Below are 16577 nucleotides of genomic sequence, written 5' to 3'. Positions count from 1 at the left end.
CCTCACGCTACAGCGGTTTGTGGGAGTCGGGGAGCCTCCCCTGGGTGCCCCCACGGCTCTGTCTGCAGGCTGCATCGCAGGGACCGTTGGCATCCCCATGACTCATCCCCATCCGTCTCAGCACCGAGGTAGGCTGATGTCACACCAGTCTGTTCTATTCTGAACACTTCTTCCTGGAAATGTTTTTACATCGGATCGACCCACCCAACCCTCATCTGCTGGGTGGGACCCTGTGGCTATCATCCTGCCAGGCGGAATGTCCATCTGTTGTCCTGCCTGCAAGCCGATGGGCTCGGCTCTTTTTACTTGGCTTCAGAAGGGGCCTGACTTCCCGGCGTAACAATACTTCTTTACTTCAAATGGGCTCATTCAGTCATTCATCAAAGACAGCGTGCAGCCATGGGCCTGGTGCTGTCCTCGGGGTCTTGGGCGGAAAGCTCATCAGAGGCTCCAGTACACCTTGGGCCCCAGCTCCTCTTCTCCACACGCTGGAAGACTCTGACCTGTGGGGCACTGAAGACAAGATGCGTGTAGCGACAGCCGGTGTTTGTGCCCAGATTGGGCTTCTGCTAGTGACATGGGACACAAGCCAATGCCAGTCTTCTGGCCTTTTGATAACGTAAGTGGTGGAGTCTTCAAGACTCTCTTGTTCCCAAGACCTGCCACTCTTGTCCTATCGTATTTGCTGCCTATCATCCATTTGTTAATTTGACAGACATCTGTTAAAGCCCACAATGTGCTAAGCATATTCGAGACTCAGGTCTGGCTTTCAAGGCATTTGCGGCCTGGTGAGAGAAAGAGGCCTGCATGACGGAAGGAAGCTAAGACACCTGTGGGAAGGACACCTACTTTACTTTTATATGATGCTTTGCAAGTCTGGTGAAGACACTGTGAAGCCCTTTTATGTGAAACACTAATAAGCGCATATATGTGTACAACAGAGAATATAGGCTTGCTAACACACAGCTTTAGAAAACATACCCACATACCTCTACCCCCATTTAGACTGAGGACTGACCTCAGATTTGAGGTGTCCAAAAGGGGACTTATTTTAAATACCCCTGTGCTCCAGCACCGATGGCCAGAAGATGTCACTGCAACCCATCAGGACCCAGCCAACAGGGCTGCCCGAGAAGCTGCCGATTCCTTCATCAGAGGCCTGATGGCCATGGATGAAAGTCTAAATAGCAAGGATACTGCAGAAATGAGGCTTTGCAGGGCCTTGCCAACAAGCCTGAGAGCTGACCAAGGTATCCTGACGCTGCATCTTGGGCCCTTAGTTGATCAACATAAGGCTGCCGGAGGCTGTGTCCTAGCATTTGGGAAGTCTTGGACAGTCCTGCTATCACTAATGATGGTCTGTAGGCAAGACAAGTAAGAACTCACTGATCTGGAAACACAGGCAAGTGGCGAGGGCCCCCTGGAAGCAGGGGTGGCAGGGCTGTTCTCGAGGCTGTCGGAGACTCCAGAGACTGGGCATACTGGGGCCACCACTCCCATGGGCCCCAATTCTATCCACCTTGCCTTCCGTCCTACCAGCTCTCCAGCACCCCAGCACATGGATTTAGTAGAGGTCACCTTCCTACATGAAGTGGGGCTCAGTGCCCCAGTCCCCAAGAAGAGCAAAGAACACTTTGCATTAAACCAGGTAAGATGGAACTAGGAAGCATCATCTTCTTTGCATCAAAGGAGCCGACGGACATGTGCTGATCAACGTTGTAACGTGTGCTGATAAACGTCATGCCTCTGGACTGCCACCAGCACACAGGGTCAGCCTCCCCTTCAGAGCCCAGTGCAGGGCTGGCGTGCGGAGCAGAGGGTGTGCATTTTCAAAGCCACTGTGTATAAATCTGAGTCAGAGGGTCTGAAGCTCAGGACAACCGCACTGCCCTGAGGTGTATTTTTATCCTCCCTGATGGAGCCAGTCCTCTACTGGGAGGTCCTGGTAGAAAGAAGTGGCATGTCACCTTTCCCCGGCATGGGACTTTCAGTCAGAGTCCAGTAAGTACATCTGTCCCCAGCAGGTGCTGGCCAAGCAGGAAGCCCGTGACGTAGACATTCCAATGTGCCACAGTGTTGCAAGCCACACGATGGCCTGTGTATTGCTGGTTTTTCTGGGGATTAGAGATTCCAGCAGTCTTTTGTAAGTCAGGGACACGGTGCTCTGGACTTGAATTAATTTTACGTTAAAGCAGTATTCTGGCCGTGCATTCACGGAGCACCCTTTATTTCAAACTGAATGAATTTAAGTCTTACCTAAAAGGTTAGCAGAATTAGGTTTCTGCCCTCACACCCTTCATGAAACCTTTAAACCTGGAACTCACTAATTCAGCCCCATCCTGGGTGAAAACAAGATGCTGATGCTTACAAAGCACCTCCGTGTACACGGCCTTCCTCAGTTCCTGGAATATGCAAAGAAGCACCACTATACCCATTTCACAGAAGAGGAAACTGAGGCTCAGCAAAGCAAAGTGGCTGGCCCAGGAAGATACATGATCCTCTGACTTTCCTGAGCCTCAGCAGAACTTTGTCCATAAGGCCACAGCTGCCTCTAAAAGGGATGGGCCTGACTCCGCGCTCAGGTTTCCATTTTCAAAGATTAGCAGACAGGGCGCCTGGGTGACGCAGTCCTTAAGCGTCTGCCTTCGGCTCAGGGCGTGATCCCGGCGTTCTGGGATCGAGTCCCACATCAGGCTCCTCCGCTAGGAGCCTGCTTCTTCCTCTCCCACTCCCCCTGCTTGTGTTCCCTCTCTCGCTGGCTGTCTCTCTCTGTCAAATAAATAAATAAAATCTTAAAAAAAAAAAAAAAAAACAACCAGATTAGCAGACAATAGAATCAAGCTTTGGGAATTAAAACAATAATTTTCCTAAGTTCCTCTAAGTGAAAAAAAAAAGGTCACTGCCATAGGCATTCCCATTCTGTCTTCTTTTCCTCTGAAAGTGATGGGCTAGACCAGTGCGCACCAGTCAGAGATAATGCCACTGTTCTACAGAGATAGCATATCCGATCCTGCTGTGGGCAGCAGACAAGAACAAGTTACCCCCAGTTTGGAACAGTCACACCCTGAGCAGAGAGCTTGGGGCAGAGAAAAACATCTTCCCTGTGCGGGGGATCGGCTGCAGCCCCTAGAACTTCCTGGTACCTCGGCAGGAGTGGTCCATCTTGTTGAACTGGAAGTAACCCGACTTGCACTGGCACAGGGCAACCCCGTCCAGGTCGGTGCACACGGAGGTCTCCTTGTCACATTCCGGAGTCTTCCGCTTGCACAAGCTGCCCGCTAGAATGGAAAAACAAGACAGTGACACAAAACCAAACCTCCTCCGCTTCAAACCCGAAGATGCATGAACTTTCTATTTAAAGAGGCTCTGAGAACAGTTTCCAAAAAGCCTGCCTAGTGTAAGACTCCTTTCAGAGGCCCCCTCGGAGACCCCTCTACCATTCCTTCCCTGTGTCAGTGCCCAGGCCCCTGGACCCAAGCACGCTGTGGGACAGGAACCCAGACAGAAGACACAGCGCGCTCACCAAGACTCCAGCATCCCCGGCAACCGCGGCCCTCCAGGCGGTGCTGTCTGCCGTAGCTTCAGGCTAAAGGACTGTGGCCCGCAGCCGCACAAAGCTGGGACACGTCACCACGCCCCGCTTAGGAAGCTGTGAGGCTGTGAGGCTCTGACCTGTCTCCTCTGGGTCTGCTCTGTGTCACTCCCAAGGCAGGGTAGCCTGCCGCCCGCGGATGGACGCCGAGGGTCGGCGTGGCAGATGATCTGCTGCCTCAGCACGATGTTCTTTAATTACGTTTCCTGGCTGTCTCCCCGCTACATGGGTGGCTTCTTGGGGGCTTCTTCATCTCGGGGGCTTCATCACCTAGCCCAGAGATGGTCACACACAGCACTCGGGACATGTGCGCTGCAGGTGCTGTCGGGCCATCGGTCACCAGGCCGTCACCACGGGAGGCAGGCGTGGGCAGAGGGGTGTCTCTTTGAGGCTTGCTACTTCCTTCCCTTTAGGGCCTTACTTTCTACATGTAAATCTACTTGGCTTGTCCAGCTCTGGGCACGTGGGCCATGCTCATGTCATGGGAGACAAAGAAGTATTTCCTTATCATCAAAAAGCATTCATTGTGGGCATGGGGCCCTCTCTGAGGCTGCATACAGTAGACCCTCTCTGTATGTACACACGAGACCTAACGAGGGTACGCTTACTAAGGCAGGCCCGACAAAAAGACGCGTGTAAACCGGCAACCAACTGGAAAGCCAACAGTAACGTCTTTACAGCTGGGGAAAGGGGAAGGCAACGCTGAGATCTGCTCTTGCTGCCGGGAGGTTAAGAGCAAGTTCGCAACCGGGAGAGGCCACCGAAGGGCAACGTGTGTACATGGTGCAGGGAGGCATGGCCCCCCTCTCCCACCTTAAGGAAGACACCAACATATTCAAAAACCAGGTATCAGCTCTTATCATGGCACAGCTGCCCCCACCATGGGGACGTGAGCTGACACCCACACAGCTCCCTGCATCTGCCTCCTTTTCTGAGTCCTGAGAGCTTGGGACCCGCTGGATGGCCTGGTCACAGGGAGGTAAGTTTAGGACACAGCTCTGGTTTTCAACACTGCATTTCCTGTCTTTATCATTGGAAGCTGGCATGCTAAAGCAGAACTCTATTTGTGTGTGTGATAGAATTTCCTTTGTTTATTGTGAAAAGTTTGTATTTAAGAGCGAAAAATAAAAAAATGGAAAATCTCACCAGGCTAACTGCAAAGCTGGCACTACAGAGGTACCAACCCCCCACCGTCCCTCCTCTAAACATTTTGAAGGCTTGGCCAGTCCTCAAGCCTTACTATAAAGAAATACTTCTGGGGCAAAAGGCTGGCGCTGGCCTTGTCCAGCAGCCAGTCTGAGTTGCCTGGCCTGATTAGATATCTTCTGGAAGCCAATGTCACATTTTCCTTCCATCCTGCCCACTAATCCAGCCTGCTGGCAAATACTACTTGCCCTGCCGAAGCAACCTTTCCCTGCACAGAAGCAAGGACTGTTCGCCTTGCCTCTGCAACAGAGAAGTTGCTATCCTAAAAATCCTTAGAGAACATTCTGTCATAAACCCATCAAATGCAACCATGTGTAATCCCATTTGCATTTGAAGCCTGGCAATGTGGCTGTTCCACACGCACAACCCCCGTGGTCGTTCCTGGGCATCACATCTGCCACACAGACAACGAGAACGTCTGCAAATCCAAAGCTGACACTCTCCTTGGGGGGTTTCCAAAGACTCTAAAGCTCTGGAGGCATGAGAGCTGCTGTCCTTTGGAAGGTGAGGAAGTGGAGAGTCCAGAGTAGCCCAGCACTGCCCATAGGCTGGAAACACCCAGATGTCAGAACATGACAGCTCCTGCTTATCAAAGTGACCTCCCTCGCACTCAGAAAGGTGAGCAAGACACCGAGCTGGGTATGGAGAAGAACCTGGAGAAGAACTGGGAGGGAAAACAGAGAAGTGAGCCTGTTTTCAGCCAAGATGCATGGCTGTCTTTGTTTTCAAGGGCTCTGAAAGGGGAGGCACAGAATGGGGACCAGCACGTGAGGGGGGCAGGGGAGATGAGCAATCTCTGTCCCTTCCTTCCTTTCAATTTTGCTCTGAACCTAACACTGCTCTGAGAAGATAAAGAAAGAAAAATCTTAAAAAACAAAACAAAGAATGGGACTTCAGCAAGGAAGCAAGGAAGCTGGGGGTTTCCCCACAGGCCACATCCAAGCAGTAGAAAGAATGGGGTCGCACAGTGGGCATGGCTACTTCCAAGCAGGATCTCACAAATCCAAGTATGTGGCCACTTGATTTGCAAGATGTGAAATGCATTTACTAGGGACATAAAAGTAACTTGGTATAATGTTGACTGCATAGGATGTACTCTCTAAGTACTTATTGAATTGGAAGGTCCCCTTCCTACTCACTGGGGAGGAAAAACTGGGACCTTTGAATCACTGGCAAGAGAAACAAAGTAAAATCAAAGAGCTCTTGCCTCAACGTTGAGAGCACAGTATAACGGGGCATAAACTTTTTAGTTAATTCCCCAGTGATGCTAAATGACAGCTACTTCAGTTCCAGAAGTTTAGCTCCTTTTTGTCCCCCAAATGAATAGTTTGTCTTACCAGGGGCTAAAGCTACGGTGTCTATGCTAGGGACATGGTCAACCCCCAGCTCCCAGGCTCTGCTGTGCACAGGCCGTGAGGAGAGCCCTCTGGATCAGCACTCAGAAAGCCCTGAGCCACTGAGAATGTCCTGGATCTTCCAGTAGATACAGCAGCAACCCTGCTCCCTGCAACTTCCATCGGTGTCTGGACACCTGACGAGGAAGCTCACAGATTCTGCGTCCTTCGCTAGTCCTGACTGTGCCGCACGATTTGCTAACTGGAGCCCACTTTGCTCACTGACGAGATAGCAGCAGGAATAAGCCCCCTTGGTGAGCAAGCACTTTTTTTCTAGCAAAGTTTTCCCCTCCCAGAGGCAAAACTTCTTTTCCAAGATCCAAACCTGCCTTCTGAACTTGTCTGTAATCCTTTTTTTATCTGCTTCATACATAGATGTAGTGCAGAAGCTTTGAGAAAACAGATAAAGCATAAACAAGAAAAGGGAAAACAGCACAAATGGCACCGTGAGTAGCATCTGGCCTACACTGTTCTAGTCTTGTTTCTGTGCATCGGTAATTCGCAAAACAACACACAAGATGGGTAATACTGCCCATGTTTGCTTGTTTGTTTTTTTACTTAGTGGAATATCATTATGAGGATTTGGGGTATTAATAAGCATGTATATGCTGCGTGTGACTTTGTCTCCCCAGAGAGAGCTGGAACTCTTCAAGGTCAAGAAGAATGATTTCATTACATCAGCTCCTGTATTACTTTTTTTTTTTTTTAAAGATTTATTTATTTGACAGAGAGAGAGAGAGCCAGCGAGAGAGGGAACACAAGCAGGGGGAGCGGGAGAGGAAGAAGCAGGCTCCTAGTGGAGGAGCCTGATGTGGGGCTCGATCCCATAACACCAGGATCACGCCCTGAGCCGAAGGCAGACGCTTAACGACTGAGCCGCCCAGGCGCCCCTCAGCTCCTGTATTCCTTCCCACACCAACGAAGTCCAGGAGAAACAGGAGAGGCAGCATGCCGAAGACCATGTGACTTTAAGGCCGTGTGCGTGTGTGCACGCACGTGTGGACAAATGTACACACATGAAGGCCTTTCGCTTGACACACATTTTTCTTTTTCTTTTTTCTTTTTTTTTTAAAATAGGCTCCACACCCAGCATGGAGCCCAACACAGGGCTTGAACTCATGCCCCCGAGATCAAGACCTGAGCTGAGATCAAGAGTCAGACGCTCAACGGACTGAGCCACCCAAGTGCCCCTCGCTCAACACCTGTTTCAAACACAGACTGGCTCTGTGACCAACAGGTTGAGCCTCAGCCCCAAGTGCCTCTGCTCCTAACCGTATGGGCAGGGTCCTCCCAGAGGGCCACTCTCTTACCTTTAAAGATCCGCCTCTGAGATCCCAAGAGCTGGCAGACCTCAGCAGAGGACCTACAGGAGTTGACACATTTCGGCATCCCGTCGGCCAGGTCAAACAGCGTCACGTTGGAGGCCAAGGAGAAGGTGGTTTGCAGTGACATGACCACTGTGTTGGACTCCCTATTGGCAAAGTGTGTGGGTTTTTAATTGTCCTAAAATGACATGTGGGCCCCAGGGCTTTTGGAAACTGAATGCATCTCCATTCTCCAGGAAGGGAATGGGAGAGCATGGAGGTCCAAGGATGTTGGCCCCAGGTCACTCTGTGGCTTGGTCAAAACAGGGCCCACTTTCTTTGCTGTCACCTATGTTACAATAGCATCCCCTCTGTATAGACTGGTTCACAAGTGAGTGTCATCCTGGTACTTACCTAGAAGCACGAACTGTGGATCGGGTATAACCAGGTAATGTTGAAAAACACATATTTAACTGAAAGGAAGAACAGGTTCGTCGTTAACTGTGAGTTAGATAAAAGCCTTAGACCTAGAACCAATTTCCTATTTTCAGGGTAAAACAGGCATTTTCCAGCCATCAGGTTATCAGCAGGCAGCTTTACAGAGCAGTGGGGTCCTTTCTTTGTTCCCTTCTTAAATGCCTCCCTGCTCTTGTTCTGTTGTTCCCTGAGTACAAAGGGAGAGAGGCAGATAGTAAATCAGTGGGGAAAATCTTGGCAGGAAATGATGTTCAGAACAGCACCCTTGGATGCAAAACATCTTCAAAGGAACAGATCTCTTCTAAGACCCAGGGTTTCAAAAAACTCAGAGGCAACTGTTTATTTGGACTTTGCAGAGTGAACAAGGCTCACTGAAAGGGCTTCAGCTACCCCAGGTCTGGCAGGCCCGACACAGACCCCTCATAATCTACAGTCAGTTGACCTAGCTCAAAGATAGGTCCTCTTCAAAAAGGCTCTCCATGGGAAATCATTTTACGTGGGTCAAGAGCCCCTTTGTTGAGAGCAAATTAAGAGTGACTCTTCCTGTGTTTGCCTTGTGCCCTCAGAGAAAGCAGAAAATCCCTCTAGGGCATAAAGTTCCATGCCTGCTTTTCCATTTCCCCAACAGTAGGGGCAGCGGATTGCAGCGGCAGGTCACAATACCTTGACCTACGCAGACACGCTATCTTCAAAGCCTCTATGTCAGGCACACTTGACTCTTCATAAGATGGATTCAAACATGGGATGTTATCAAACCCTTTTTGGCTTTGTGTGACATTGCTCTATATGCTGATGGGCAATGATTTATTCGTAGTATAATGATTTAAACTTTTTTCCCAGGGAAAAAGAGAAAAGGCACATTTCAGAATAGAATGGCATCTTGGGGAAGGACATGTAAGTGGCTTCTCTAGCCACTGCTTAAATCTTCACTATTCTTGGGAGTGGGGATGTCACATCACTAATAAATTATACATTCATACTGGGTGAAAATGAACAAGTCAGGTAAGTCACTGAGCGCCCTGTACTGGGAAGGACTGTACTTCTGCACAGGGTTCGGAGCCCCTGCACCACCCCGGAAGGAAATACTGACCTACAGCACAACCAAGAGGCAGTGGTGCTAGAGTGACAAGAACACCAGGTATAGGGTTAGTAGACATAATATTCTGCTGTATAGTAAAGAATTTAACCTTGACCCAAAAGAGGTCTGGCCCTTGGCTTCCAGAAGGTAGTCAATAAGCTTTTGGAATGTGCTGCCTTTGTCTTCCCAGTGGCCCGGAGCAGTGGTGTCCTTTTTTGGTTCCCTTCTTAAATGCCTCCCTGGGCCCTGGGCCACTCCAAATATCTAACAACGTGATTTATGTGGGGGCTTTGCATTATATGGTATCAGCCTGACCTCCAGAGAGACTGGAGACTGAGGTTAGCCATATGAGCTGTTGACTAAGTCCACATATTGGCTCTCGATACCAAGGCTCAGGGGAGCTTCATTGGTTAGCAATACTCCGTGACTATTGTACACATCATTGCCAAGAGGACTTAACATGACTCCATGGGAAAGGACAACTGGAAGCATCAAATTTGAAATCCTCCTTCACTCTGCCCTATGTATCTCTCCCATGGCTAATTGTAACCTCAACCTTTTCACTGTAATAAACCACAACTGTGAGTTTAACAGCTTTCAGTGAGATCTGAGTCCTTAGAGTGAATTATCAAATCTCAGGGTGGTCTTGGAGATCCCCAAACTTGCAAATGGTGTCAGAAGTGAGGCTGGTCTAGTGGACTACTGCCTAACTTTGTACCTGCGCTATATGAAATCAGGCAATGTCATTAACTTTCAGGGCCTCCCACTCTTCTAGCTCTAAGGGTGCTGACAATACCTCTTACAGGAGTGAGGCGTCTGGCAAAGCACTTGTCATAGAGTAGATGCTCAGTTGATACAGAAATGGAATCTAAATTTTACACAAATAAAATCTACAGCCCTATAAAACTCTATAGGTTTTGGCTAATATACTCTAACCCATAAAGAGCAAGTAAAATTGAAATCAGAAATCAATTAATCTCTAAAACTTATTTTAATGGCAATTTTTGATGTTCTGAACACCAAACCTTGGACTCAGGTCTCAGACAAGAGGTAAAATTTACTATCTGAGCTTCATTTTCATCTTTTCTTCCTTCTTTTTCATTTTTCTTTCTCTTTTTCTCCCCCTGACAAAAAGAAGCAAAGAGGGAAAGAAGAGGAATCAAAGGCCCCTAGATAATCTATGCAGTGAATTCTCAACCCTGGAAAATCAGGATTAACTGTTACACCTTTGGCACTGCCCTGAGGAAAAAGAGCATCCTTCTCCCCCCAAGTTTGGAAACACAAAGAGAAAGTCACACAGCATGTCAACTTAAGATGAGATAGTAGGATTTTCTGGATCTTTCCTCATCGCCAATAGCTCTTATTGGTGCATACCATCTAACCATCTGTGACTATGAGTCTGCACATGAAAAAGAAATACCAAGGCACTGATAAAGGCTGCATGTGAGGGCACATGGAAGAAATGCTTCTATTGGGCACCAGTGGTTCTCAGCACCTCCCTTCTATTTCCGAGAGGCTTTAAATTTTACCGTGAAGTCTACCTTCCAAATATAATGGAAATGAACATCCTAGGAAATATAGCTGATCCCCACGAGGTTCTCAATTCTGAATGAAATCTGTTCTAGAAAACAAAGCACTTGAAGAAATATGCCTTTCAGTAAACTTACTGTTTTGGTGACCTCATTTTCAACTTCACGTAGGTCTGCCTGTTTCTCCATGGTGGTATTGAGAAATGTTTTCTTTAATTTGAACTCTGTCACGAAGGTTCTAACTGAAAATGAAAACATAACCTGTTAGACCACACAAGATAAACTGTTAGACCACACAACATAACCTGTTAGACTACGCGACAGGCCGACCCATGCGTGGCTGTGTGTTTGTGAGTCTCCAGTGTATCACTCTTTACTGCACCTCGCAGGACAGTCTTGGTGCACGTCTTTCTCCCTGAGGGTAGACAACACCTCTCCCTCTTCTAGCTCCGCTCTAGGAAGGTGGGCATCCACTGAGCTGGGCAGGAGGCTTGGCCCGAGCACACCTTTGAGTCAGAAACTCCAAAGAGCCTTCTGCATGTGTGTGTGGGCTGCTATGAGGAGCCATTCTGACACCTCTCTAACGGCCTCCTACATAAGCGATGCTAAGTAAAGCTGTGACAAAAAAGAAAGACCAGCTGGCTTAAATGACATAACCCCAGGAGGAGGGGAGCGGATGCGGGGTCCGGCCTGAGAAAGCTCTCGACAGAGCAATACCCTTGTCCTCTAGGCCCATGCTGCGAAGCCCTCAACTTCGAGGGTGTGCTTTGGTTTCCTCTTCTGGTCAGCGTCCCCACCAGCCCCCATCCCTCTCGCTCAGAGGAAATGCCCATTTCATCACAGATGAATGAGACTTCCAGAAATCAGCTCACTGATTCAGGACAACCAAGGGGCTATGGAGGAAGGTGCCAAACATCTGTGGTGGGCCCACACTGCCAGGACCCATGGTCACAAGCCAGGCAATGCAAATGCCCCATATTCAAGATATTGTTCAGGCCTGAAAGAAAGGAGCCCCGTTTTCAAGGCCCATTTCACTCATAAAAATAAATTTGTACTTAACATCAATTTGTGCCGATGGGGCCTGCAGGGGGTGGGGATGGAACTTACAAACAGGCAGACGATCAAAAATTAGTATAGCCTGCTTTATATCTGCCTCTTCTCTGCCTTTATATTAAATTCTTATCCTTCCCTCTGAACAGGGGGAAAAAAGACCCAAAACAGAGGAACCCACGAAGCTGCTCTTTCACAGAAAGCTTGTCTGCTGAATTAAGAGAAAGGCCCACAAATGAGCCAGGGAACACATTTAACATCTTATACTTACTGTCTAAAGCCCTTAATCCTTATTTAACATCTTTTTGCTAGTTCTACAGTTCAGTGAAGCCAGCTGCTCAGGACTCTTGCTGAGCCGCAGGGAGCTCTTTGAAAACATTCTTGGCCAAATGAAAGCATTTCAGCATGCTCTAATTTGCATGTTCCTCTGATGTTTATGAACAATGAAGCTAAATGACTTGAAAAGGGAAAGATGATTGTTAACACAAAAGAACGGCTCTCCTCCGATCCGCTCCGCGATCCGCGGTGCCTGGGGGACACTCGGCACACAGGCTTCCAGAACCGCCACCCCGCTCCTTCATCTTCCTTTCTCCCCGGTCCAGGCCAGGCGCCCAGACTCTCTGGATGGAAATACACATCTCACAAATGTTAAGTACACAGCCCTCTTCTGAACCGGGACAGTAAATGTGGCCTCTGCTCTCAGTGCAGCTGTGAAGATGGCATCGCACGGCGTCCTCCAGCCCCAGCACCCTGCCCAGCACTCGGGTGCCTACCTTACCTCACCTGGCTTTAAGGCAATTCTCTACTTCACATTCAACTGGGGATTGACATAGGTTATAGAAACTATTTTTTAAATTATTTATTTTTTATTTCATTAAGCTTTAAATTCCAATTCCAGCATCAGGAACGTAGTATTATAGGAGTGCAGGCGTGCACTGCAATGATTTGACAATTACGTACATTACTCAGTGCTCATCAGGACAAGTGCGCTCCTTCAAACCCATCCCCTGTTTCCCTCTCCCCTCTGGTAACCATCAGCTTGTTCTCTATAGTTAAGAGGCTGTTTCTTGGTTTGTCTCTCTCTCTCTATAATATAAATGATTTTTTAAAGACCCATAATTATTTCTTTAGAGTTCTTAGTGTTTCCATTGCTTTCAATTCTGGTCCAACAGGTTGGGGACTAAATGTTAAATGATACCTCCCATCTGCAGAACTCTACCATTTTCAAAGCTTGCTCAGATACTTTATCTTATTTGATCCTCACAATAACCTTGAGAGGGAAGCAGAGCAGGTGGCAATATGATTTTACAGATGAGAACGCTGAGGCTCAGGGGTCACGTGCTGTAGCTGGTGGCTCTGAAGCCGGAAGCTGAGCAATGGGGTTCCTGGCAAGGGCATTTTCCACACTGCTTCAAAGCAAAATCATCCCAGCTTCTCCATTCTTAAACCAAAGTCTCCTGGCCTATTTCTTCCAGGGTGTAGCTAAATGGAATAGGTTACTCAACAGCAAATAAATTATTACAGTAAGAGGAATTCTTGATTTTAACAGATGTCTAGATTCCTAGATTTTTTTTCTTTAATAATGCTTTGACTTGATCCTTGTATTTTAAACAATTTCCAAAATTCTACCATTATTTTAGTAGGGTACCAAGTGTTTGAAATAAATTCCTAGGCCCACAACGGAGCTGCTCCTGCCCAGGGTGCCACGTTAGCCAAAAGAACTTCCCAGTTCCGTAAATGCTCCCGTGACCAGAAACATAGTGTATTCAGTCAGTCAAGCCCCCAACACCGAGTCAGCTCTGGGCTCTGCACTTACTCCCTTGTCCTTGATCTTTCTTTCTTTCTTTTTTTTTTTTTAAAGATTTTATTTATTTATTTGACAGAGATAGAGACAGCCAGCGAGAGAGGGAACACAAGCAGGGGGAGTGGGAGAGGAAGAAGCAGGCTCCCAGCACAGGAGCCTGATGTGGGGCTCGATCCCAGAATGCCGGGATCACGCCCTGAGCCGAAGGCAGACGCTTAACGACTGCGCTACCCAGGCGCCCCCCCCGCCCTTGTCCTTGCTCTTTCTAAATAAGGTCAGATACACAATCCTAGCCAATCAGGCCATTTCAGAAGTGACCCCGCTTCTAACATTCTACCAAACTCATCCTTACCCAAACCCCTCGGGGAGAGAGCTCCGCTGCCTGTGAGGCCCCAGACTCCCCCAGGCCACTGCATTCTCCCTTAAGGAGCATCAAGGATACCAACCTCATTACCTAACCATTTTGGTTTTGTCATCTGACACAACCTCCCTACAAAATCTGATGATTCCCCTCAGCCCGTGGGCAATAGGAAATCATGCAAATAACACTTTCCAAAGGTCACAGACATTTGTTCTCTCAAAAAAATATTTACTGAGCACTTTTTGTATGTTAAGTATCACACTGTTCAATTGAAGATGATTCAAAGATGAGTCACTCCACCTGCCAGTTTCTGTATCCAGCTTGGATAACTCTATGTTTTTTTTTTTTAAGATTTTATTTATTTATTTGACAGAGAGAGACAGCCAGCGAGAGAGGGAACACAAGCAGGGGGAGTGGGAGAGGAAGAAGCAGGCTCACAGTGGAGGAGCCTAATGTGGGGCTCGATCCCACAACGCCGGGATCACACCCTGAGCCGAAGGCAGACGCTCAACCGCTGTGCCACCCAGGCGCCCCTGGATAACTCTATGTTCTGCACTTCTCATTTCTTCAACAAGTTATGTATTGAACTCAGCACTCTAAAGCAGGGTTAGACCCTGTGTGCAAGAAAGCTCTTAGGACGAACACATTACTATGTGTTGGGAGCTGTGGGCTGGAACTTGGCGTGGAACTTCGCCTCTCAGCAAACAGGTGCATACGCTTGGCCACTTAGCACCTCGTCAGGACCTTAGTTTTCATTTGCGTTTGCTTTTTAACCTGTAAACTGGAGATTGTATCTAAAATCAACCAGCTTCAAGACTATCAAATTAGGGAATGAAATAGGACAGAATGTATGGTCCAATTACAGCAGCTTTGTAAAAATGTATCTGCCTATGGACAGGACTGTGAAGGTCATTTTTATAATTGAAAAGAATGTGTGGATGTGGCAGGATAATCAGGGTTTTATTCTCTCTTTTTTCTCTCTGAAAAAAAAATTTTTTTTTTTTTTTTACAATATACTTAGAAGATCCCTTTGATATGTATTTTTTCCAAACTGCAGGGTAGAATGGTTCGGCAAATAGTGTAGTGCACAGATAATGGCGTGTCCGCACGGTCCTTAGGAAGTTTGTATCATATTTTTAATAACACGGAAAAATGTTTAAGATATAAAGTTTGTACAAATACCACGTGGTTTCACCTATATAAAAATATAATGCACACTTTAAAAGATTGCAAATAAGGTGCTATATCTCTGAGTGACTGAAAAATAGGCAGCAATTTCACTTCTTTCTATATTCCTTAGGTTTATACCTTGGACAAATACCCATTTTGTTTAGGGAGGAAAACAATAAACGTTATTTTAAAAAATACATCGTGGTGCAGAATATATTCCAGGATAGATTCATTTTCTTACCCAAATTGCATATTCCTTTTTCCAGCTGGTAGCCAACCGGGCATATGCAAGTGAAGGATCCCTGAGTGTTGTTGCATGTGGCCAGGGGTGGGCAGGGGTTCAAGAGGCACTCATTCACATCTGCAGGGGAGAGGAGAGAAAACAGGGCCACACTGAACGCGGGGCAGATAGTAAAATCATTATTCAGTCCGGTAAGCACTTACTAAGAGCCAAATGGCACTAGGGGCAGTGGGGCCCCAGAGATAAGGAGGATGCTACCCTTGTCCTCAAGGGGCTTCCAATCTGCTGAGGGCGGAGGCACCCATGTGTACAACTCACTATAAATACGAATCAGGATTTGGAAGTACAGAGAGAGTAGAAGATTTCGGCGGAAGGGAGAATTAAGGACTGTTTCAAATAACATCTGAACTAAGACTGGAAAGACTTTAACAAGCAGATGGGGGGTAGGGGGTAGCCTGAGGCACTCAGCGCAGAGAAGGCCAGAGGCAGGGAAGCACAGGGGTCTTTAGGGAGCTGTAGACTGTCCAGTGTGGTAGGGATGTAGGGAGCCCACGGAATGGAGCCAGATCAGGGAGGCTTGTCAATGTTATTGTCTGACCTTATTCTGCAGACAACACATTAGTATCCTAGCTCTCCAATCAGCAGGTATTAATTAGAAAAAACCTCACTCTCCTACGCTTTGAAGGGAAATAGTGTTATTGCCTATCTCAAGGAGATATGGTGGTACAGACCCCTGGAGATGACTTCTCCTCTTACCCACGCTGCAGTCATCCCCTTGCCAGGAAGGTGAGCACACGCATCGATACCCATGGCCGGTGGGGTCCACAACGCATTTCCCGTCGTGAAGACAAGGGTTAGTGGCACAGCTGTTAACTAAAAACACATTCCAGGAATAAAGCAGTTAATCCCAGAGGAAATGTAGAAGTGGCTCTAGGTAAATATTTAATTCGCCCGGCTAATATTTGGTTTTTGCTTATTTCTGTTGACTCGCCCCGAAAGGTCACACTACTAACATAGAACAGGTTTGCGGGAGGTGCAGGAGAGATGTGGGGGGGCGGGATCCCGGCACTAACTCACGAGCACACACACGTGTTACACACGTGTTAGACAAGTGGACCCCTGAATGCAAGAACCGCTTCAAAGCCAAATGCTGCTGACATGCTTACAGGTCGCTCTGTTCAGGACCGATGATTATATTGTCTTTGACACTTAGAAAATTCTACCTGAATCCATGCCAATTGAAAGTACACGTCAGGGGGGAAGAAGTCCCTGATTAACCATCCTCCCTGCTCCACGATTCCCCCCTTTCCAAAAAAAAAAAAAAAAAAAAAAAAATCTCAAAATATAACTGGGCCTCCACATACGGAGCAC

At 47.7% G+C, this 16577-nt stretch overlaps 1 protein-coding gene across 2 annotated transcripts in view; it reads right to left on the bottom strand.

Moving 5' to 3' along the window:
- HEG1 (heart development protein with EGF like domains 1) overlaps nucleotides 1-16577 on the bottom strand; it is an 85777-nt gene that overhangs the window by 24459 nt on the left and 44741 nt on the right. For both annotated transcript variants that reach the window (XM_048214815.2, XM_048214816.2), the window contains exons 8-13: nucleotides 15963-16079; nucleotides 15207-15326; nucleotides 10719-10822; nucleotides 7911-7969; nucleotides 7503-7663; nucleotides 3144-3278 (exon numbers count right to left, since the gene is read on the bottom strand). In XM_048214815.2, the coding sequence (XP_048070772.2) occupies nucleotides 3144-3278; nucleotides 7503-7663; nucleotides 7911-7969; nucleotides 10719-10822; nucleotides 15207-15326; nucleotides 15963-16079 (696 nt within the window). The remainder of the gene's footprint in view (nucleotides 1-3143; nucleotides 3279-7502; nucleotides 7664-7910; nucleotides 7970-10718; nucleotides 10823-15206; nucleotides 15327-15962; nucleotides 16080-16577) is intronic.

The sequence above is a fragment of the Ursus arctos genome, unplaced genomic scaffold (assembly GCF_023065955.2).
Source record: "Ursus arctos isolate Adak ecotype North America unplaced genomic scaffold, UrsArc2.0 scaffold_4, whole genome shotgun sequence".
NCBI classification, from domain to species: Eukaryota; Metazoa; Chordata; class Mammalia; order Carnivora; family Ursidae; genus Ursus; species Ursus arctos.
This window is presented reverse-complemented; position numbering and strand designations above follow the sequence as displayed.